Here is a 21504-nt window from a genome sequence, read left to right on the forward strand (position 1 = left end):
TGTGCGGTGCAAGTCATTGCTGGCTGCAGATTTCTTGCTTCTTTTGCTGCAGACTGGAGGGTGTGTGGGGTGAGGGGTGAGTGAAGCAGGGAGCATTGTCTGGGGGAAGGCAGTTGGAGGTCCTAGAGAACTATACTCGACCCTTGCCTCAGCCACTGAGGTCCTACGTGATGCTGGTCAAGTGACAGACATGAATCCACCCATTGCCGGTCACTTCCCCGTATGCCTTATTGCTATCCTGCAACCACTCCCGGCTCCACACACTGCTGCTTCTGGCTAGGATGTGTTATGGCCAAGCCAGAGGTAAGTATCAAATGTACATGTTGCACAGACCCAGAGACTCCCCATCCTTGAGCGCTGCACACAGAAGACCAGGACCGAGTGCTTACGATAATTTAAATTTTAATCAGCCAAATATACAAGTTTCTTTTCAATTTAGCGAGCTTCGGGGTGGGGAGGGGGTTACCTGGGCATCAGAGTCAATGAAAGTTCTTTTTTAAACAAAGGAGGATGTGATTAAAAGCTGCTGACACTATCCCTAGTCAGAGGAGGGGGGAAAAACCAAAAAAAACCCCCAAAACCAAACAGAAAACCAAAACCAGAGGGAGAGGGGGGGCTGGGGAGGGAAGAAGGGATGGAGATGGGGATGAAGAGATCTCCAGAAGGATCAGCCATGGAGTCAGCTCCCAGACTAGTCTTGCAACTTTCTGCAGCTCAATTTCATGGGCCCTTTGCAGAAACGGATCTTGGAGATGCAGGCTTGGCCCTGGGGCTCTCCTCAGCCCCCTGCTCCCATGGTCTAGTCCTAGTAGTCTAATGTCAGAAGCGTTCCCCCTCCCCTGGCACCCCCTGCCCTGCCCCCACCCATGCTCCAAATCCTAAAAACATTCAGGTTTCCAAACGGTTACACAGAGAATTGCTGTTCAGCGCGGTTCTGCCCCCAAGGTAGCAGCTGCCCCCCTAGCCCCAAATGGAATTCTGTGCCAAGATGAAGACAAACACATCATCAGTGTCTCTTGGAGGTGAAAGTGACTTCGATGCCGCAGTACACCCTACGTGGCATCTATGGTAGGCGACACGACAGAGTCTCTAGCAGGCACCAGGCACAGTTCCCTGGCATTTCCTCTTTTAGCGTGGCCTGGGCTTACTTGTTCAGGGATAGTGACTGCATTCTTTTGCCTGCTGTGGTTGCTTCATCTTTTGCTAGAGAGGGAAAGAAAGGAAGAGATGTGTTAAGGCTTCCAGCTGCATATGGGGAACCAGAGCTGGCCTGACCAGCCCAGAAAAGAAAGCCCATTTAGTCACTCCTCCTCTACGGTGCACTCAGTGCTCGGCCTCTCTGCTGTGGCTGCCCACGCAGTTACTCCAGGTGGAGATGTTTGGTGCAACTTGGACAAGGGATAGGATCCCAGTCTCGTGACAACTTTGGCTTGCTAGATACTGAGGCTGAATTTAGAGCCAGTCCCTGCCCTGGAGATGCATAAGTCTGCAGCCCGTTAGTAATTCCTGCAGCCACTTGGTCCCCAACGCACAATCCTGATGCACCATGTACATGGACCCTCCAGAGCAGTGGTTCTCAACCTTTTTGTACCAGGACCTATTTGTAAACACTGATGTTCAGTCCTGACTTGGTAAATAGTTTAAGCAGAAAACCACCCCCTGGCCCTGCTGGTGCCCCTTACTCCTAACCCACTGGCCCTGACACCCGTGTGTGGCAGAAAGGGTTGTAGGGCATGCGGGGGCATGTGCCCTCCCCCCCCCCCACCCACACATTCGTGCATCCACAGCAGGCACAGGGCCTGCAGCCTGGCTAGTCCAGCATGGGCAGGAGCTGCTTCTGCAGCCCACTGTGTGGGACCCAGTGCAGGAGGGCTGAGTGGGGCAGTGAGACTCATTACTGCCACCCCTATGCCAGCCATGCGAGGAGTAACAGATGTGGGAGGCGGGTGCTGTGCTGCCCTCACTTCCTCCCGCCGACAGCCACTTGTGTGCCAAGCTACAGCTCTACCCTGCTGCCACTGCTGCTGCCACTCTTCTTAGGTTGCCTGCACTGCCTGCCACCCCACCTCTCCTCCAGGGCAGAACATGGCCTGAGGGAAGCAGCGGCCAGGCCATGGTGGCATGGTATAGGCACAACCTGGCATGTGAGCAGCTGGTGACATGAGATGAGGGTAGCACAACCCCCTCTCCCCATCCATTACTCCTCATACTGCTGCCGGTGTGGCTGGCATAGAGGTGGCAGCGGTGGCGGCAGCAAGGTGGGCGCATAAATCTGAGGGGACATGTGCCCCACATGCCCCCCTGACACAGTCTGTGCACCCGCTCCGCCCCATAAAACTTACTTGCAGGGAGTTGCTCTCCATGCTGTCTGGCTGCCACGTGCATGTGTTCACATGCACATGCATATAGCACCCCCTGCCTGATCACCCTCCTCCTGCTCCTCGAGCCCCAAGCAGCCCCTTCCAGACTGGAACTCTGCCAGGCTACAAGGGGAAACCCACGGTTTCCCATTTTTCCCCTCCCTTAAAGGAGAATCCACTTTTAAATTTTGTTGATCCATTTTTCACGTTTGTTCATGACCCTTTCATATATTTTTGTGACCCACTTTTGGGTCATGACCCATGGGGTGGTGAACCGCTGCTCTACAGGACTTGTGCAATGGGTGTGAAAACCCCAGGGGGGAGGGAAGAACTGCCTTTGTATGGCAGGCTGAAAATGCTGCAGATATGCAAGGCAACATCTTTTTAAGTTTGCCTGCTGCCTGCCTAACTAAGCCAGCACTTTATAAAGCAGCAATTGCAGCTTGTGGCGGGGGCAAAGGGAAATGCAGCCGAGTCCAGGGTTGGATGGAAGAGCTGTCTGATGGCCCACAGGAACACCACGTGTTTAGGGCAGAGACAGAACACTGGGTCAGCCCAGCTGGAGGTAAAGTTCACAGCTCAGGGAGGATATTCAGCTGCAGGGAGGTGGATACTGGGAGGCACTGTACTATTCACCTTTTCTTTCTTCCTCTTTCTTTCTGGCAGCTTCTTCCCTCTGCTTCCGGATGATGGCTAGTCGTGCGAGATCTGCCTTCGCCTGCTCTGTTTTGCCAGCTAGATGCATCTTCATGTATCTTTCTTTTGCCTTTTGCTTCTCTATCTCTTCCCTGTTGGAGTGAAAGATGGTGATCATCCTGGTTTCCATGTAAACATATGGGCAAGGTTAGAGATTGGGGTGAAGGTTGGAGTGGGAACCAGGACAAGGCGTGATCTGCAGCAGCAGCCTCTGGCACTGGATCCCAGACACCAGCTCTGATCTTGGAGCACAAGATCTCTGTTGCTGTTCACTGTATGAACAGGCTGACAGATTGAGGAGGATGGAGATAAAAAGAATATTTAAATCCATTCCCAGGCAGCCGCAGGGCCTGTGGGAAACTGCACCAAATGCAATCTCCATCTTGGAAAACTATGTGATATACTGGTTGCTTAAGTGAGAGAAGCTCATTTTACACACAGGCTTCTCCCCATCCAACTGCTTCCCAGCAGCCCCAGGACAGGGATCATGTCTATTTCCATTTGGCAAAATGGGAACACTAGCATACAAGGATGGAGTGATTTAGCCCAAGATCACAGAACAGCTGCCTCAGATCTGAATGCAGCACCTCCTTGTCAGTTTACTCTTACCTCCAAGCTTCACCTCACCGCCCACCTTAAGGAGTCTCTACCAAATCGCAGACTCAGCCTGCTCATTCAAAAGACAGGCACTAGTTACATGGCAATAGAGTAGAGAGGGAGAAAATCTGCACTGACACCAGGAATCTAGAAAACACCTCCTAGCAATTCTAAGGCTCCTGATGCACCAAGACCTAACGGATAGCTCCCAGGCTTGCTGGTTTCACACTTAATGCACAGAGATCAGTAGTGTCCATTACTGGCCTTCTAGAAGCCTGATGCCAAAGTACAGAATGGCCCCAGAGGGATCAGACTGCTGTCTCAACCCATTTCACCAAGCTGCAGGGCTATACTTTTGCAGCTGCTGCCTGGGTAAGGAGATCTCATCTTAGCTAAATGGTCTACCCAGCAAAATCTCCATTCAAAGTATGCCCTGATCTTCACACCCACGGAGCCTTTTCCAGGGCACAACTCTGCTGAGATGCCAGTTTCACCGCAGAAGTCTGTTTATTGGTGACAGAACACGCTACTACTGTGGGGGGTTTGGGGGCAAACCCCACGCACCCTGGGCAGGTGGCAAGAGGAGGGCTCTTACCGCTCTCGCCGTGACAGTTCCTTGGGGCCATCCAGATCCAATTGAGTCACTTTTTTGGTTGTCTGCAGAACGCGGTTGGGATTTTCTATGTCTATTAAGCCTTCCACTCCTTTGCGCTTTTGCTAGGGTTCACAAACATGATAAAAAGGTCAGCAACAAGACCAGGAGATTCAAGGCCTAATGACCTGTATGTTGCCCAAAAAAGACAGTGTCACTCCACCTCAGACACAGGTACCAGAAAGAATCAGTTCCCAGGTTACAAACCTCCCTCCCAATTGCATCTTACTTTATGGCACATCTTTAGCCCTGCCACAAACCACAGCCATTATCACTGTTCTTTCCACTTCAGTATACTGCAAGTAACAAAATTACCAGTGGGATGAAGATTAACTGTGAGGACAGTACATGCCAAGCTTAGCTTTTAAGGATAACATACTCCTTTAAGCCTGGCATCTGAAGCCAGCAAAGGAGTGAGGAAAAATTAATGCAGGCTCTAGGAGGTTTGTTCCACTCTGAGAATTTGGACTGTTCAGCTATGCTAAATGCATGGGAAGCTGTGGTACCTGATAGTCCTCGTCATCTTCTTCACTTTCATCTGAATCTAAGGATTTCTTCTCCTTTCGGGGTTCCCCAGTGGCCCCTTCACCCCCCTCTTCTTGCTCCTCCTCTTCCTACAAAATTACAGCAGATGAAGGAAAAAGGTAAGTTGGTGCAATGGCAGAATTCAGCAACGACTCTTGAAAGAAAGCAAACACAGTGAGAACACTAAGAGGGCACCTGGGGGAAGAAAACGGCAGATTTAGTAGCCTGCCCCTTTAATTAGCCTAGTTTTGTACTACACCCATGACCAAGATGCATCGTGCTCTCCATGGCCACTGGAAGAAGGATGAGAAAAAAAAAATCGTGTTTCTCTGTAACAAAGGAGATGTAGGGAGAACATTAGGAAAGATGATCTAGGGGCTCAGGTGGAGAAATGCTGGAAAAAGCCACCTGGGACTGTCACAGAATTAACCCCCATGGAGAGTTTTGAAGAGCAAATTGGACAGACATCTCTTGGGCATGGTCCTAATTGAGCACGGGCAGGGAAGAGATGAGATGCTCCCGAGGCCCTTCCAGGCCTACGTTTCCATGATTCTATGCTATGACTAACAGAAAGCCCTCTAAGCTGCTTTTGCTCCTGAGCTGCAACATAAAAAAAATCCATGCGCTGTGAGGCCCACAGCTTCTCCTGCTAAGCACATGATTATGGAGAACACTTACTCGAGCCTTTTGTTTCTCTGCCTGAAGCTGAGCATCAATCTCCTCGGGGCTGGTGTACTGCCTGGCACGGCCTTTGTGGCCTCCTTTTCTACCTGTGCAAAGAAATTAGGTCAGGAGTTGATTTAGTGCAAAGCTTCCACACACTCTGATCTCCCCTGGCCATCATCTCATGGCTCTGGCCATGCAAAGTAGCAGCCAAGACAGCTCTTCTTCCAGAACAATGAAACACACCAGACAGATCCAATTCACCAATCTAGATGAGCAGCTTTGTGCCCCTTAAAGAACTGTAATGAACCATGAAATCGTTCAGAGGAAAGCCAGCCAGACAACTCAGCTGCTAACAACCCCCTTTCCAGAGGGGGGACATCTTTAAAGTTCCACATTTAAGTCCAAGGACCCAGAAAAGCTTTGATCGAGTCCAGCTTTCCCTGCCTTGCAGTCAGCCAGCTATCAGGGCAGTTATCACTGCCCCCGCCCTTGGCTGCTATAAACGGATGCCTGCCTCGGCCACCTTGTTTATCAGATGAAAATGCTGCTTCCAAGGGCTCAGGCAGCTCATCATGATGCTCTCCTTCCCCAGGCATTGAAACCCACGCATGTTGCCTCTATGATTCACTTCCTGGGCTGGCAACCAATCAGAAATCCCACAGCTGCTCTTTGCTGTCCCTACCCAGTAGGAAGCCATGGCTGCTGTAGAATACAGAGTGAGGGCACCTGCGACAGAGGTTTTTCTATACACTCCATTCCCCAGGCCCTACATGGCTGCAAGTGAGGACTAAGACTAAAGTGAACCAGCTGGAGAAGAGCTGCTGGAATCAGACCCTCCTCTGTGCACAGCTGCCAGATCAGGATCCCCCCCTCGCCCCACAACCTGCAAGAAGCAATGAAGGCAGCTTCTCAGACTGATCCCCTGTCCCCGAGATCAGGTGCTTCAAATCTCAGGCGATCAGCATGAGGTTACTGAAGCTATTAGCATTGCCTGAGAAGCACAGCCCCTGCCAGCTTGGGTAGGACATCACAGGGCAGCCTGAGACGGAAACTTTTGTTGGCAGTGAGAAGTCAGTCTCCGGCCTTTCTCCTGCAAACAGAGTGTGCACAGCATAACCCAGTCACCAGAAGCCTTGTCACCTGTCCTGCTAACCCCGCCAGCCTCTGGAGAGCTGCTGGAAGGAGCAGTGGGATGCCTCCACCCCTGGATCCCTCCCTCTTCACCTCTGCGGTTCAGGAGGAAGGGGGCCTACTACAGAGGGTGGCTCTGTACGGGGAGAGGGACCACAGCAGGATTCACTCCTTCCTCAGGCCCTGCTGAGGTGTGGGGGAAGGTTGCACCCCCGCTATCCTCAGGGGACGCATTAGCACTCGACGTAGCCCATTCTTGCTGAACAACAAGGATGGAACAATCCACCCCTACACAACGCCGCATTTGGCTCCACACAGGCCAAAAAGCCTGTTTGGGGCTGAGTGTGGTTGAGCAGCTGACTTAGACTGGGAAAGAAGTCTGTCCCAACCAGCCTGGGTGGGCTGGGACAGTGGCTTCCAGGTAAGGGGTCTGAATAAGCCCCAGGCACCTGCAAAGGCATCTCTTCTTCTTAACCAGGTCCCTTTTCTCACCCTGTTTGGCCAGGGAGAGTGCCCTGCATAGACGGCACCAAGGCAGACTGCTGAGGGCCAGAGCTAGAACAGCAGGCAGCTTGAAAGTATGCCCAGCTGTTCTCGGGGACCAAATTGTGCCCTCCTTCACAGGACTCTGGGGAGGCTCATGGAAAGCACGGCCATGTGTTTCCTTCGGGAGAGCTGCTTTCTCTACAGCAACGTTATCAAAAGGCCTCACTCCCCCAAGGAGCCAGCGTTGGCCACTGGCACCGCACTCCAACACTGAGGTCCAACTCTCGGTGCTCACTCTGCTCTCACCTAGTTTCTGTTGTCCCTGACTCAAGATGCTGTGGTTAAAGGAGGATATAATACCCCTTTTCTTCTCAAAGCTTACAACGGCTGCCAGGGCAGAGATGCCGTTCAAAACTGGGTACCACTAATTTTCTTGCTCTGGTACAATGATACAAATTATAAGGGAACTATTAAGATCCCATATTTGATACTTTATGCTACATGGTCTGAAATACTGATCTGCTACAATATTACCACGATACAAGCTATTTTCCTGTCTAGTAGACCATTTCATAAATTGTTTTTCTACCTCAAAGGCCAGCTTACAACATCCAGCTTAAAGCAGCTTTCAAAAATAAAACCAGTGGTCAAATCTTTTGATCTTGACTTCAAGTGTTGTTAAATTAAAGTCCCACAGATATAAAGAGCACAACTCATGAGAATTGAGCTTTCCCTGATCTATATTCAAGCCTGCTTTGGAGAATGGACAAATGTTTTACAACCTAAATGACTTGTGCTGCCATCTCATCAACTGGAACGAGATGCGGCTGTCCCAAGAATTACGCAGTGGGTGGCTTTTTCATCAGAAGCATGTCAGGGAGCTCTTTGCTCAAGGCTTCACTACACAACAGCAGGGATCCTGGTTTCCTCCGATTTCAAAAAAACCCCCAATTTTCATTTAAAAAAAAAAAGTAACCCCAAATCCACATTTTTCTGTGATTTAAATGAAACACTACCAATACACAGATATACATACAGTGGTATTTCATTTTAATCGGGGAAAATGTGGATTCGGGGTAACTTTTTTTTTTTTTTTTAACTGAAAACTGGGGGGAGGGTTTAAACCAGAGAAAACCAGGATCCCTGCACATCAGACAGCCCAAGTCCTCTTCCTAACTCTGCCACTGACCTGTTGTATCGTGTTGGGCAAGTTTACACAATATTAAGCAGTGAGGAGAAAGTCAACAGGGATTTATTATTTACTCTCTCTCGATACAAGAACTCAGGGTCACAAAATGAAATGAGTAGGTCATAAGTTTAAAACTGACCAAAAAAAAGAAAGATCTTTTTTTCACCCAGCAAATTGCTAACAGGTGGAAGTTGTTGCCACCAGAGGTGGTGGAAGCTGACAGCTCAGCCAGAGTCAAAAAGTGACTGGACCCATTCTTGAAGTAAAGCTGCACCAGGAGCTATTGAGGATAGGAGTGATGGGCACGGCTTTTGAATAAGAACATCCTAGATCTTCAGTGCTGGAGGCTGCATGCAGGAGAGGAGCAGGGGGAAAACCCTGGTCACACCCAGCTCACTGGCCCTTTCAACATCCGCCCTTAGCCTGTGCGACAGGCCTTTTTGCAATGCCGTGGGGAAAAACATGGGCCAAGGCCCACACGAAAACACGACAAGTTCCCCTTTATCAGGAAGTTCACTAAAGACAGAGCAGCTAAATACAAGGACAAATAAAAAGAACTGGGGAAGGGAGTGTGGGTCACAGATCAACAGTGAGGGATCTGGAAGGCGACACCAGGCAGAGCACCCCGGCCAGCGTGCAACACAGGAGACCAGGTAAAACAGGCCCACCGTCTGACCAAGGCAAAGGCAGCGCTGGCGGGCTACAATGCTCTCAGCTACTTCACCTCTGCCTCAGTTCCCCCCTTGTCTGACAGGGACACAACTCTTCTCCTTCGCAAAGCGCTCCGAAGCCACAGGCCCAGGACAAGCAGGGATTTTAGTGCAATCTGGGAGAGTCCACCCGAACCCAATGTTATGATGTGGAAATCCAACAGCCCTGGGGAGAGGGGCAGCTTCCAACCACGGGGCAGGCGAGACCCAGCAGCGCTGCCCGTGCCACCCGGCTGCACGCGTGATGGACACAGGCAGGTTTGTTCCCACTTAGCAGCTGGGGCGCAGCAAGGAGCCCCCTGGGTGGGTGGGAAACCACTGGGGCTCTCTAGTAGGGTGGGTCCCCCCTTCCCCACCCCCATGCAGACCACTGGGAGGGCATGGAGGGGAGAGACCCCTGGAGGGAGGGGGGCAGGGCAGCACCTTGGAGACCAATGGGATCAGCAGGGCGGGACTCAGGCCTGGAGACCCCACCCCCCATTACAACCCCCAAATGGCACCTAGGGGCTGCACCCAGGACCCTGCCCCCCCTCCCATCATGCCCCAGGGTGCTGCCTGCCCCCCCTCCCATCATGCTTTGGGGCACCTCCCCTTACACACAGCCCATCCCCCCCTCCCATCATACCCTGGGGTGCTCCCCCCATACACAGCCTGCCTCCCCTCCCATCATGCTCTGGCGTGCTCCCCCCCATACACAGCCTGCCTCCCCTCCCATCATGCTCTGGGGCACCTCCCCATTCAGCCTGTCCATCTCTCATCATGCCCTGGGGCGCCCCCCCACAGCCTGCACCCCAATCTCCCATCATGCCCCGCGCCCCCCCGCACCTGCCCCCCCACTCCCATCATGCCCTGGGGTGCCCCCCCGCACGCGACTGCCCCCCTCCCATCATGCCGCGGACACCCCCACCCGCCGCCTCCCCCAGCCGCACCTCCTTTAGGCATTGCGACGGTGATGGCGGCTCCAGCGGCAGCTGCAGCGAGAGCCCCCAAAACCTCGACCCGGAAGCGGAAGCCGCCCAACCCTGGGCTGCAGCGCGCGGCGCGGGCCCTAGCCAGGCCCCTCAGGGCAGGGCTGTCCGCGGTGATGCCTGACCATTAGGTGCCGCCGGCCCGGGCCCCTCACCACAGCGCTAGTGGGGAAGCCTCTGTCCACCCGACCTCAAGCTGCGACCCCGCGCGGAGGGTCCGAGGAGTTTTGTCCCAGGCGTTGCAGCCACCACCCAAGGGGAGGCAGAGGCTGCCCCACAATAGCCCTGAGTCGTTAAAGCGACTGCGCAGAGGAAGGACCCCGGCCAGTGACGTCATAGCAACGCCGCCGAGCTGAGAAGGCGGAAGTGCCGCCGCCGCCGCCGGACCGGTGAGTGGGGCCTTGGCCGCGGCGGGAGCGCGGGTCCCCGCCCTGCAGGAGAGTCCTTAGATATAAGCGGTCACGTCATGAGTGCTTGAATGGGGCCGAGCCTGTCTTCCCTGTGTTAAACATGCCTGAAGAAGCAGCAATACTCTTATTGTTTGGGATTGGCCAAACGTGGGGTTTTGGTGGGGTTTGAGGGGAGAAAAACAAGCAAACGAGGTCGTTTTAGTGCGGTTATCGAACAGGGAAACCAGCATCTGACACAGCCGCGCTCCGTTCTCGATCCTGACGCTTGCGAGGCCGGCATTGGCTTTCCTATGTGTTTCATAATTGCTGTTTTACGTCTGACCCATCAGCATGTAGGGAAGCCTAATGGATCTGGGAATACCTAGCCCTGCAGAAGGGCAAGGACTTAAGAGCATTTGAAATGAACTCCCCGAAAAAGCAGGGGTTTGTGAATGAATGGAGAGCAGGGGTTTATGTTTCTGTGAATACGCGTCCCTGCGGCACTTGCAAAAAGTAGCTTGAGGATCAGGTTGTCGCCTCACTTCTTTGATCCTTAATTTCCACAGTTTCCAAATGGAAAAGTTATTTTTTCTGCTAAAGTGGGGGACTGAGGAGGACAGAAAAAACCGTAGACAGAAAGCTCCTATGACTTCCTTTTACCTAGGGTGACTGTAGGTCCCAGGTCGGCTGGGACAGTCCCAGGTTTTGTAGGCTGTCTCGGCACAACAGCCATTGGAGAAAATTCAAGCAAAAGTCCCAGATCAGTGGGAGCTGTGAGGCTGTGGCTCTGTGTTTGTGTGTGCGTGCGGTGCTGTCCCCCAGGGCCCTGCTCCTGGGAGCTGCAGGGGTGCGAGCAGGCAGGGCTGGAGCAGCTGTTGGGACACGGGGGAGTGTGGTGGTGCCTTTGCTGCTGGAGCCAGGGTGCCAGTGGGAATGGGAGCCCTGCATGAGCTTTGGCTCCTCCACACTGACCACATCCTGGCTGTGCATATGCACCCCTGGGTTGGGCTGGGCCAGCCGCATTGCAGCCCCTGTGCAGAGAGGCCAGCCACACCCTGCCCTAACCAGGGTGGTAGGCACATGACCAGGATGTGGCTACAGGTACTGTGATGGGGCTGCAGCTGCAAGTCAGCCAGAGCTCACATAGTATCTATCCCCAGCTCGGCTGGCATCACAGTCCCAGTGCGAGAGGCACTGCACTCCCCCCAGCACATCCCAGGCCCAAGCCATAGCTCTGTTGACAGGCACCATGCTGCCAACACCTGCACCAGTCCTGTACACTGCTACACCCTGACCCAGCACACACAGTGTGTGTGTGGACAATCCCCACCCCCCTGATTTTCTTAAAATACTTATGGTCTCCCTTTTACCAACATGGTGTCATGATATTAAGGTATCTGTAAATCTGAGCCCAAAAATCTACATTTGCCCAATTGCTTTCCAGAGCTTGCAAAGCAAGAAGATGCCTAAAGTAAAGAGAAGCAGGAAGCCTCCTCCAGACGGCTGGGAACTGATTGAGCCAACACTGGATGAGCTGGATCAAAAGATGAGAGAAGGTAAGCAACAAAGGTGTACTTCACTCAAGACCTGAGACTGCTGCAGGGCAGGGTGGAAGTACACTGTCATAGCTCTACAGGGAGCAGCTGGGATAGCAAAGCCTTGCACGGTTTGGTTCTAGTCTGCTACCACTCTTGTTCTTCTGGAGACTTAAGATGTTTCTTCATACCTGCCTTGTCCATGATGCCCGTTACCTTCTGATCTTGTATCAGTTCAACAGCTCTCATGTGTACCCCCCTCTGCAGTGAATCCTGTTTTTCTCCACAAACCTTAAACTGCAGATTTTTCTCAGAGCACTGGCTCTTTATGGATACATAAGGGTACACTGACTCGTAGGCTAAAAGATGCAAGTGAACCGAGATCCAATTTCTGTGTCCTTTCGTTCTCAGCGGAGACGGAGCCTCATGAAGGAAAGAGGAAGGTGGAATCCCTGTGGCCTATCTTCAGAATTCACCATCAGAAAACACGATATATCTTTGATCTTTTCTATAAGAGGAAAGCTATTAGCAGAGGTAAGCAGCCAAATTACTTGCTCTTGCAGTGAGATCACAGTCTTAATGTGTGGTGCTTGAGTAACTAGTCAATGGATGGAAATCTGAAAGTTACAGTTAGGAAAAGATTAAATTGCATTAAAAAAAATCAGCATGTGTTTACTAGGTGTGTGCAAAGCGGGCAGTACTCTATTCTGATTTGGCCTGGTTCAGGGCAGTGATTTCATTCGCTGATTTGGATCAGTGTCCCGATTCAATCTAGCTGAATCTGAAAATTCAGTTCCAATTTGGAGAATCATTGGTTCGGCCACAGACGCAGCGGGGTGGATGGAGTGTCCCATGGGAGTGCGGGGGGGTCCCCCACACGCTCAGCAGCAGACCCCAAAGAACTTCTGGTTCACTTCTGGGTCCGCCACTGAGCACGTGGGGGGCCCCTCACCCACACACATGCACACTCCCGTGGGATGCTTCATCCATCCATCCATCCTACCATCTCAGCGTTCACAAGCTGTGCCTGGTACCTCGAGGTTCATAGAAAAAACATATAAAGCTGTGTCTATGGCTGAATTGTCAAATCTCTCTGACTCTGTTGGGAGAGATTAATAGGTCTCCTGAGTAGATTCAGCTGCTGAATTGAGCCGAATCTCCTCAGAATAGAATCAGTGACTGAAGCTTTGCACAATCCTAGTATTTACCTCTGCTTAGTTTCAGTTGTTAGCAAATGAAGCCAGTAAGAACAAGATACAGAGTAGAGATTAATGCTTTCAAATAAGCGAGGACAGATAAAAGTAGTCTGGTGCTTACCTACTACATCTTGTTTGCAGAGCTGTATGAGTACTGCATCAGAGAAGGATATGCTGACAAAAACCTGATTGCAAAGTGGAAGAAGCAGGGCTATGAGAACCTCTGCTGCCTGCGTTGCATTCAGACCCGGGATACCAACTTTGGAACGAACTGCATCTGCAGGGTCCCAAAAAGCAAGCTGGAAGTGGTAAGAAAAGATTGGCTCTGCTGCTGATCCCAGGTAACAGAGTCTTACTGTGCTTTTTGGCCAAACAGTGGTAATAATGTAAGAATAGAACAGATCTCCTGGGTCCAGTCTAGGCTTCTGCCATGAGTGACTGGTGCCTTCTGAAGCTGGGGCACCCGCAGAAGCAGAAGCCACTGCTGGCAGCGGCCCTGTCGGGTGGGCACCAACAGCATTGGGGGAGGGGCACATGCACCTTCTACTAGTTGTCTATGGCTCCTGCTGTTGTGTGACTCAGATTCTGCAAAGTGCCTGCAAAGTTCAAGTGCCCATAGGCCATTGCTTATAGCACTATAGGCTTCTGTGACCCTTCTTGATAACTTTAGGCATTCTTGTTCAGAAATTATCATCAAAGGCAACCGAAAAGTATACCTAATAAAATCTCACGTTATTCAAAAGGAGTTTTTCTCCAACTTGAGCATCTGGCTTCCTGGACCAGGTATTTTTCTCTCTTCAAGAAGATCTGCTCACTGTGTAAGGTGGTGATTAGGATGTTTGTTTTTTGTTTTATAGGGGAGAATCATAGAGTGCACCCACTGTGGATGCAGAGGTTGCTCTGGGTGAGAAGTCTTTAAATACTGGACACTGCTTTTAAGTATTGATTCTACAGCTTGGACTGTTGCAGCTAAATTTGTCTTCTGTAAGCCCTACAGCGAGTGGACCTTTCCAGATAGCATTTGGAACAGCAATGCATTCACCTGGATCTGTAAACTCAGCAGTGAGCTGTCTTTTGATTAGTTGTGTGTAACCATGTGATTTTTAAAATAAAGTAAGAACTGTGTACAACTCTGTCAGTCTTCAAAGGACTGATTTATCTACACACATCCCTTCCCCAGGAAATGGAATGGCTCTTAACCGAGCTATCCTGGAAGCAGCCCAAATACCCGAGAATTAGGCCATCCTAAACAACTGACAACTTGAGATTCTTGACTTTACTGTTCTTGTCTAACTTACTATTTTGCTTTTCTGTGAAGCAGCAGACAGCTTCTTGTGTAAGAACAGCCATTGACTGGGTCATACCAAAGCTTTACCTTGCCCAGTCTCTTATGTCACATAGTAGCAGAGAAGGGATGCTGAAAGGGAGAGTGACCAGGGTTTCTTCTTTGTTCCTCTCACTTGCAGCCTCCAGTTATTAAGCTCCAGGAAATTCTGATTCACGGGCTGTGCCCTTAACTCCCATGCTCAGTAACTATTAAGACACAGTCCTTTTTTGACTCCGGTTCAGCTGTCAGCTTCCACAATTTGTGGCAACAAGTTCCCCACTTCAGTTACCTGCTTTGTGCAAGAGTCTACATGCTGTTTTGCATAAGTAGTGCCCAGCAGGGTAAAAACAGGTGAAACACAGTAGAATCCCATGCAGTGACCTACCTCTGCAGTTCATTTGCCAAGATGTTTAGTAATTGAAGCTACCTCCTTTCAGAAGCTTGACACTTAAGGAAGTTTTACCAGGAAGACAGCTATACAATATTAGGCAGTGTCTTCAACTCGTTCCCTCAAAATAAGGTATTTTATTAAGCAGTCAAAATACACACACATAACACTTCCTGGGTTCTCAACATCTTTAGCAGGCTGCATTGTACTTCAGAACAGCCTTCAAGTAGCTCCAGTATCTGAAGTGGTATTTTCCACATATGGAATCTGACTAACTTGCTCCCTCCTGCTACTGATTTGGCTTGTCCTGGGTCTGCACATCCTCTGTGCTGACTTTGTCTGAGGAAGGTTTAGCTGTTCTGTATTTTGCCCATGGGTGTGGAGTCTCCTCTGCTGTCATTACTTTAAGCCACCAGGTATAGTAGCCACGGAAACCATCAATCTTATCCAGATAGTTGTTCTTTGACTTGTACTGCAAATAAAAACACAAGGGGACAAATTAGAGTTGCTGTAGCCTGCTTTGATTTTACATGCTGGGAAAAGAAAGACTGCTACATAGACAGGCCAATATACCAAGAAGTAGCCAATCTAGTTTAATGCATCTTTGAAATGACCATTACAAGGGAGATTTAGAGCCTAGTAGCAAGCACTTAAATGCAGCCTCCTGCTATGTACTATATGTGTACAATACGTTCCCCACCAAAGCAGCATCTAGTCTCACCAGTACCCCTCCACATGATAATACCTGTTTTTTAGCCTTGATCTTGAATGCCCGTGTTACCTACCCTGTCAAATGAAGGTGGGTACTGAGCTGCAAACTCCAGCTGTTTTATGATAACGTCATTGGGAGACGCCTGGTTCCTTCTCATGTCTTGCAGGATCTGTTTAAGGTAAGTGTAGTTCAACTGCTTCACAGCCACATTGATGAGGGTACTATAGATGTTGGCGTTGGGAGTTATCCTAGACCTCTGAAAAAACACACCAACATTAAGTGTTTGAACGTGTCCACTGATCTCCTTGGGACACCCTGCATGAGCAACGCAATAACCTGCAGAGGTGGATCTTAGGCTGCTGTTATAGTGTGACCTCAGCGATGGCCAGGAGTAAGAGAGTTGAAGTGTAATTGGTCTCACCCTGCTCCTCCCTGTAAACATACAAATAAGAGGTGTTTCCTTATGGATCCCAGACCTGCTGGGGACAAGAGGAAGGGTCCACTGCACAATAAACGCAACTGCCTTTCCTGTAGTCTTTGTGCTTACTCCAACAATCAGATTCTCTTTCCCACTCCCCCCTGCACTAGTCTAGGAGTATGGTGCCACAAGAGATCTAAACTCCTTTGGTCAGTTATTTGAGCCCAAAGTAGACACTGGTATAGAAGACAACAGGATCACTGACTGAAGGAACTCTGAAGGTGACTCCCATCTCAGGAGAGTAACATTTCCTGAGCTCTGGCTGTCACTAAACTTCCTGGAGCTCATAGATAGATTTTACCTTCATATCGGAGAGTAACTGCAGTCCATCTTTCTCCTTCCAGCAGGCAATTGCCAAGTTACAAAAAGTATGTAGATTGGGTGATAGTCCCCTCTTCACTAGAACTGACAGCAGACCCTGCAACAGAAATCCAGACATTCCAGAGTGGAGGGTTGGTCTCACCTAAGATTAAAAAGCAGCAAACACTTATATGCAGATTAAGTCTCAGTACAGTCATTTAGGGGCTCTTACCTTTGCACCTTCTAGGTCTCCCAATTTACTTTTCTTTCTCAGTAAAGTATTAAAGAAAGTCAGATCTACTGGCACTTTATATTCATCCAGGACTGTCAGCAAAGAAGATTCTGACTGGCTCAGAGGTTCCACAAGCTCAGCCAACAGTGTAAAAGTTCTAATATCAGGTGCCACATTGTCCTCTTTCATTTTATTCAAGAACCCTTCCATGTTTCCCATCAAAGCCAATCTGTCGAAAGGCGTAGCTACTGCCCCTAAAGAAACCACATTCTTAGAGATTTTTGAGTCCAATAAGTTGGGTGGGCTGTAAGGCAGTTCCAAATCGTGACCACGGTTTGCTGAAGGTTGGTCTGAAACAGTTTGATTCCTGTCAAAGACCACCAAGTCCCCAGCTATGCTATGTTCTACTCTCTCATTGTTTGCAGCAGCCTGTACAGTTCCCATCCTGGCCTGATTCTTGCCCACAACTCTGTCTTCCTGGCTGACTGACTGTTCCTCAGGCTGTCTGGAATTTCCCCAAAACAGTTGTTTTTCCATGGTTTCCACATCCAGCTGTGCAGCAGTTTCACTGGCTGCTTTCTTCTTTTTCTGACCCAACGTGAGCTTTGAGAGAGATGAGTTCTCCTCTGTGGGTCTCAGCAACAGATGAGAGGCCAGGGCCAGATCACCTATTGCACAATCCCGTGCAGCACGGAGCATTAGGTTGTAGATGGAACTATTAGCCTTTATGCCCAGCTGTCTCATTTGTTGCCAAACCTGTTTTGACAAAAAAGGAGAGAGAGAAAGAAGCTTAAATATGAGGTACATGAAACACCCACAGTATTTAGCTAGCGCGATGTTTCTAGTTAGAAGTAATTGGCCATATTTATCTACTGTAATGGACTCAACATACCCAAGATACCCAGCTGCACAACAGGAATGAAGACTCACCACAAGCAGCTCAGACCACTTCTAAACACTAAGCACTCACCCAGACCATCAGCACAATCCTACAGGAAACAATGCTGTGTGGAAAAATACCTGCAAAGCATATCGGAAGCCGTTCTCTTTGTCCTTTATGCAGCCCATAAGAAGGAAGCTGAAAGTCTCTGCAGTGATAACGTGACCTTTATCCACAATTTCCTAGAGGAGAAAGAGAAAGTGGGTTAGTTACCAGGGCAGCCTGCTTGCAGCTAACTCTTATACTGAAAGTGTTCTCCATCAGGCTGGGCAATGGAATCATTGCCTGAAGAATTACCTGCAGCAAACATGAAAGGCTGGAGGAGTTCAAGTACTGAAGCAAAATAATGGCTGCAGAAAGACAGCTGACAGCTACTCCAGTAGCATATTCTCTGTGAGGGAACTACTGAGGACAGTACAAGGAATTCTTTGTATGGGGGTAGAGTGGGTAGAAAAGGAGCAAAACAACAGCTATATATAAATACACTGTTTGTAAAGGGGACCCCCCCCCATACCCTTGAGTGTTACATAACTTTCAGCACTACCACAGTTGTAGCAATAACTACTCAAGGGAAGAGTTTCAAACTGGTCTCTAAAGTTTAGGCTTATCAGGTCCTGTTAAATCAAATATTTAGTTACCCAGTTTCATTACACAAAACCCTGGATGCAAACACAAGAAACCTGGAATTTAAAGCTACCTCCTCAGTTTAAAAACAATGTAACACGGCAGTATTACAACCAGGCTGCAAAGCAAGCTTTGAATGGAGGAGGAGGGCTGTGTCACACCACAACCTGCTATTTACCTTGAGTACAGTGAAGCATAACCTGAGATCTGAGCAGATGGCACAAGCTTTCAGCAGCGAGTGGTAGGTTATCAGATTCATCTCCAGATTTTTCCTCTTTAGTTCTTCCCATAGCTTGAGGGCACTCTGCAGGCCCGAATCTTTCCAGGGTGATTCAGCACAGGCATTGAACAGGGCTGTATACGTGGGACCCGTAGGGACTAAACCCCGCTTCTTCATCTACCTCAGAGAAAAAGTGAAAGAAAGGATATTTCTTATTGCTTAACATTGACAAATTGGCTCCTTGGAAAAGCTGTTAAATTATATAGGCCCTACAGAATGATGTTGCAGCAAATACTTGAGTTCTATACTGATATGCCTCCACGAACAGTTAAAGCACCATTTGAAGGGCTTTTGTGAGTCATCTTTTCTAAAATAAGCTTTTGTTTTGGGACTGAACACAGAGAGTCATACTTTATAATATTTACATCATTGTAAAGCTGGAATGCCTTCTTCACATAGCCGACCCTGCCACAGCCCCCGATCAGAACAGTGTAGTTCATCTCCTCAGGCCGCAAGCGCTCCTCTTTCAGCATCTGTACCTCAAACAGCTGTAGGGCCTCAGCCAGCTACAGAGGAAGAGACAAAAAAGGCAGGTGGTAATGAAAGCCATTATTTAACATTCAGTGAAACAGGCATACATGCACATATGGAATATGGAGGGGGACTATTTGGTTTTTGCATCAGGATGCTCCCTCCTTCTCCATTAATTTCTTATTGAGTTAAAGGAATCAAATCCCTTCGGCTCAGAGGGGCCAGAGAGATCCAAAGTCCTCCCCTTCCTTTCTCAGGGACTTTGCTGAACTCCAGGCTTATGCCAACTTGAAGAGGAATAAGGAAGTGACTGCTCTTGCCACACACCACAATGACTTCCATCGGGACAGTAACAAAAGACTGTGACAGGCTTGTTCTTCAGACCTTTGCCAATGGCTTAAGGCAAATACTATGAAAACATCACATTTCCTGCGACTTCCAGGAGCGTCTGAGCCTATGACAGGATACCAGTAATCCCCATTCAGCCTTGGCATCACGCCGAACATTCAGCACTGATGTTACATCCTTGTCAGCCACAATGAATGGCTTGACAATCATTTAATAATGCTTACTGTGAGGCCAACAGCATCCTCTGCTACCAGCATAGATGCGTGGCAGCAGCCTGGCTCCCTTGACGTCTGAGACTGGAGTAGCAATCAACTGTCTTTCTGCAGCCATCCCTCTGCTTCAGTACTTGAATCTCTCCAGTCTTTCATGTTGGCTGCAAGTAATTCTCCAGGAAATTATTCCATTGCCCAGCCCCTTGGACAGCACTTTCAACACAGCAATTTGCTGCCAACAGGCTATTATAGCAACTACCCAACTTTCTCTATGCACTGTTTGCTTGAGGAGAAGGCGGCCATGTTGTTACTGCACAGACCTTCAGCTTCCTTCTCAAGGACAAAGACAGCAGCTTCCAATGTGCCTTACAGGTCTTTTTCCACACTGCATTGTTTCCTGTAGGACTGTGCCGATGGTCTGAGTGGGTGCTCCGTGTTTACAAGTGGTCTGAGCTGCTCGGGGTGCGTTTTCATTCCTGTTGTGCAGCTTGGCATCTTGGAGGGCACATCAAGCCCATTACAGTAGATAAATACAGCTAATCCCCGCTTAACATCGTTGTTATGTTCTTGAAAAATGCAACTTTAAGCAAAACGACGTTAAGCGAATCCAATTACGTCACAGTAGTTACCTATTAGCAGGCAGCAGCCAAACAACATTATAACTGAACATTGCGTGACTTTAAACAAGTACGTTCTCGAGTAGATCAGCAACATAATAACGAAACAATATTAACTGAGGCAACGTTAAGTGACGAGTACCTGTACAGCCCATTACTTCCGACTAGAAGCATCCCACTAGCAAAATGCTGTGAGTATTTCACACCCTTCATTTTTTAAGCTACCTTCTCTATTTTATATATGTTTTTCAAAGCAAGTTTGGCAACAAAAGGCTCAGCTGAGCATAGAGGCCGACAGTCACGATGACAAGCTGCTGCGCGGGGCTGCGCAACACGGGATCTCAGAGCTGTGGAGGAGCCTGTGGCTCTCAGCACTTGCATCAGGCACAGCCGCAGGCTGTCGACAAGCGCTGGTGACAACGATTCATTGATTGTAAAGGCTGGAAGATCATCGGGTGCAGCCCACTGCACCAGGCAGGAAAGGTAACTGGTGACCCCAGCTAGGTGACTATCCAGTCTCCTCTTCCAGGGTAGGCGATTGCACCACCTCCGGAGGAAGCTTATTCCAGTCTGGACACCCTAGCAATGAAGACTTTTTTCTAATGTTGAGCCAGGTGTTTGTGGCCATTACTCCCGGTTTTCTCCTCGGGTGCCCTGGTGCACGGTTGCTCATCAAGCCCTTCACATCCTCCCCTAGAGTAGCGGTATGCTGCTACCAGGTCCCTTCTCAGCCTTCTTTTCCTCCAGCTGGAGAGTCCCAGGTCCCTCGGCCTTTCCTCACATGGCTGGGTGTGCAAGTCTCTGATCATCCGGGCGACTCTTCTTTGGACTCTCTCAAGCGTGTCCCTGTCCTTGTGAAAGCGCAATGCCCAGAATGGGACCCAGCCCTCCAGCAGCCATCTCCCCCATGCAGAGCAGAGCACGACCCCACACTTCCTTCTGGAGGCGACAGGCCAGTGTCGCAGCAGAGGGACCTCCCTCCACGGAAAACGAGGGGAGGAAGGCGGGGGTCCAACCCACTGCTCCAAGCAGGACCGCCCCCGAGCTCCATCATCTCAGCGGACGCTTTGTCCTTCCCCTCCCCCCGACCCCCCGGCACACGGACCTGGCCCTGGCGGAGCAGCGCTTGGCACCGCAGGAAGTACCAGCGCGGCGTATTGTGAGGGCCGCGCCAGCGCCTCTGTTTGGGCTCCTCCACGTCCTCCGCCTCGTCTCGCAGCATCGGCCGCGCCTTGCGGTAGAAGAAGCGGGACGAGAAGCGGCTGGACAGCGCCCCGAAGTCTTCTTCCGCCTCCCCGCCGCCCTCCGCCGCTGCCTCCCCGGCCCCGCCCGGCCGCAGCGCGCTCAGGGCCCGCGGCAGCGCGGAGGCGCCGCTGAGCAGGGGCCGGAGCAGCCGCAGGTGCGACTGCAACCGCAGCGCCATGTTGGCTCCCAGCATGCTCCGCGCGGCGCAGGGCAGGGGGCGGGGCCTCCGC

General features: G+C 50.3%; 3 protein-coding genes across 4 annotated transcripts; 1 reads left to right on the top strand and 2 right to left on the bottom strand.

The window, feature by feature from the left end:
- Window positions 1–385: 385 nt before the first annotated feature.
- On the bottom strand, window positions 386–10094 carry PDAP1 (PDGFA associated protein 1). The gene is made up of 6 exons (XM_090023451.1): window positions 9942–10094; window positions 5509–5600; window positions 4812–4919; window positions 4249–4370; window positions 2997–3148; window positions 386–1203 (listed from the first exon to the last, which is right to left on the bottom strand). The coding sequence occupies exons 1-6, from the start codon at window positions 9952–9954 to the stop codon at window positions 1145–1147; spliced, it is 546 nt and encodes a 181-aa protein (XP_089879577.1). The 5' UTR covers window positions 9955–10094; the 3' UTR covers window positions 386–1144.
- A 141-nt stretch (window positions 10095–10235) lies between these two features.
- Window positions 10236–14233, top strand: BUD31 (BUD31 spliceosome associated protein). The gene is made up of 5 exons (XM_090023453.1): window positions 10236–10369; window positions 11814–11925; window positions 12316–12438; window positions 13242–13408; window positions 13958–14233. Exons 2-5 carry the CDS (start codon window positions 11832–11834, stop codon window positions 14006–14008), a joined length of 435 nt encoding a protein of 144 aa, XP_089879579.1. The 5' UTR covers window positions 10236–10369; window positions 11814–11831; the 3' UTR covers window positions 14009–14233.
- A 690-nt stretch (window positions 14234–14923) lies between these two features.
- PTCD1 (pentatricopeptide repeat domain 1) lies at window positions 14924–21465 on the bottom strand. 2 transcript variants are annotated; one of them, XM_090023439.1, is made up of 8 exons: window positions 21135–21465; window positions 18747–18887; window positions 18280–18498; window positions 17558–17659; window positions 16538–17293; window positions 16307–16423; window positions 15601–15783; window positions 14924–15287 (listed from the first exon to the last, which is right to left on the bottom strand). In XM_090023439.1, exons 1-8 carry the CDS (start codon window positions 21450–21452, stop codon window positions 15105–15107), a joined length of 2019 nt encoding a protein of 672 aa, XP_089879565.1. In that variant the 5' UTR covers window positions 21453–21465; the 3' UTR covers window positions 14924–15104. The 2 variants fall into 2 exon arrangements, with proteins under 2 accessions (XP_089879565.1, XP_089879566.1); XM_090023440.1 differs by lacking the exon at window positions 14924–15287 and having other exon boundaries at window positions 15641–15959.
- Window positions 21466–21504: the final 39 nt, after the last annotated feature.

The sequence above is a fragment of the Crocodylus siamensis genome, chromosome 12 (assembly GCF_052110815.1).
Source record: "Crocodylus siamensis isolate JL-2025a chromosome 12, ASM5211081v1, whole genome shotgun sequence".
NCBI lineage: Eukaryota > Metazoa > Chordata > Crocodylia > Crocodylidae > Crocodylus > Crocodylus siamensis.

Coding starts and splice junctions, on each gene's coding strand:
- PDAP1 (XM_090023451.1), bottom strand. Junction 4,371..4,811: donor AAGATGACGAGGACTATCAG/GTACCACAGCTT, acceptor TGTGAACCCTAG/CAAAAGCGCAAAGGAGTGGA. Junction 3,149..4,248: donor GAACTGTCACGGCGAGAGCG/GTAAGAGCCCTC, acceptor TCACTCCAACAG/GGAAGAGATAGAGAAGCAAA.
- BUD31 (XM_090023453.1), top strand. CDS start 11,832: ATGCCTAAAGTAAAGAGAAGCAGGAAGCCTCCTCCAGACGGCTGGGAA. Junction 11,926..12,315: donor GGATCAAAAGATGAGAGAAG/GTAAGCAACAAA, acceptor TTTCGTTCTCAG/CGGAGACGGAGCCTCATGAA. Junction 13,409..13,957: donor CAAAAAGCAAGCTGGAAGTG/GTAAGAAAAGAT, acceptor TTTGTTTTATAG/GGGAGAATCATAGAGTGCAC.
- PTCD1 (XM_090023439.1), bottom strand. CDS start 21,452: ATGGCGCTGCGGTTGCAGTCGCACCTGCGGCTGCTCCGGCCCCTGCTC. Junction 18,888..21,134: donor CGCTGCTCCGCCAGGGCCAG/GTCCGTGTGCCG, acceptor CTTCCTCTGTAG/CTGGCTGAGGCCCTACAGCT. Junction 17,660..18,279: donor TATGCTTCACTGTACTCAAG/GTAAATAGCAGG, acceptor TTTCTCCTCTAG/GAAATTGTGGATAAAGGTCA.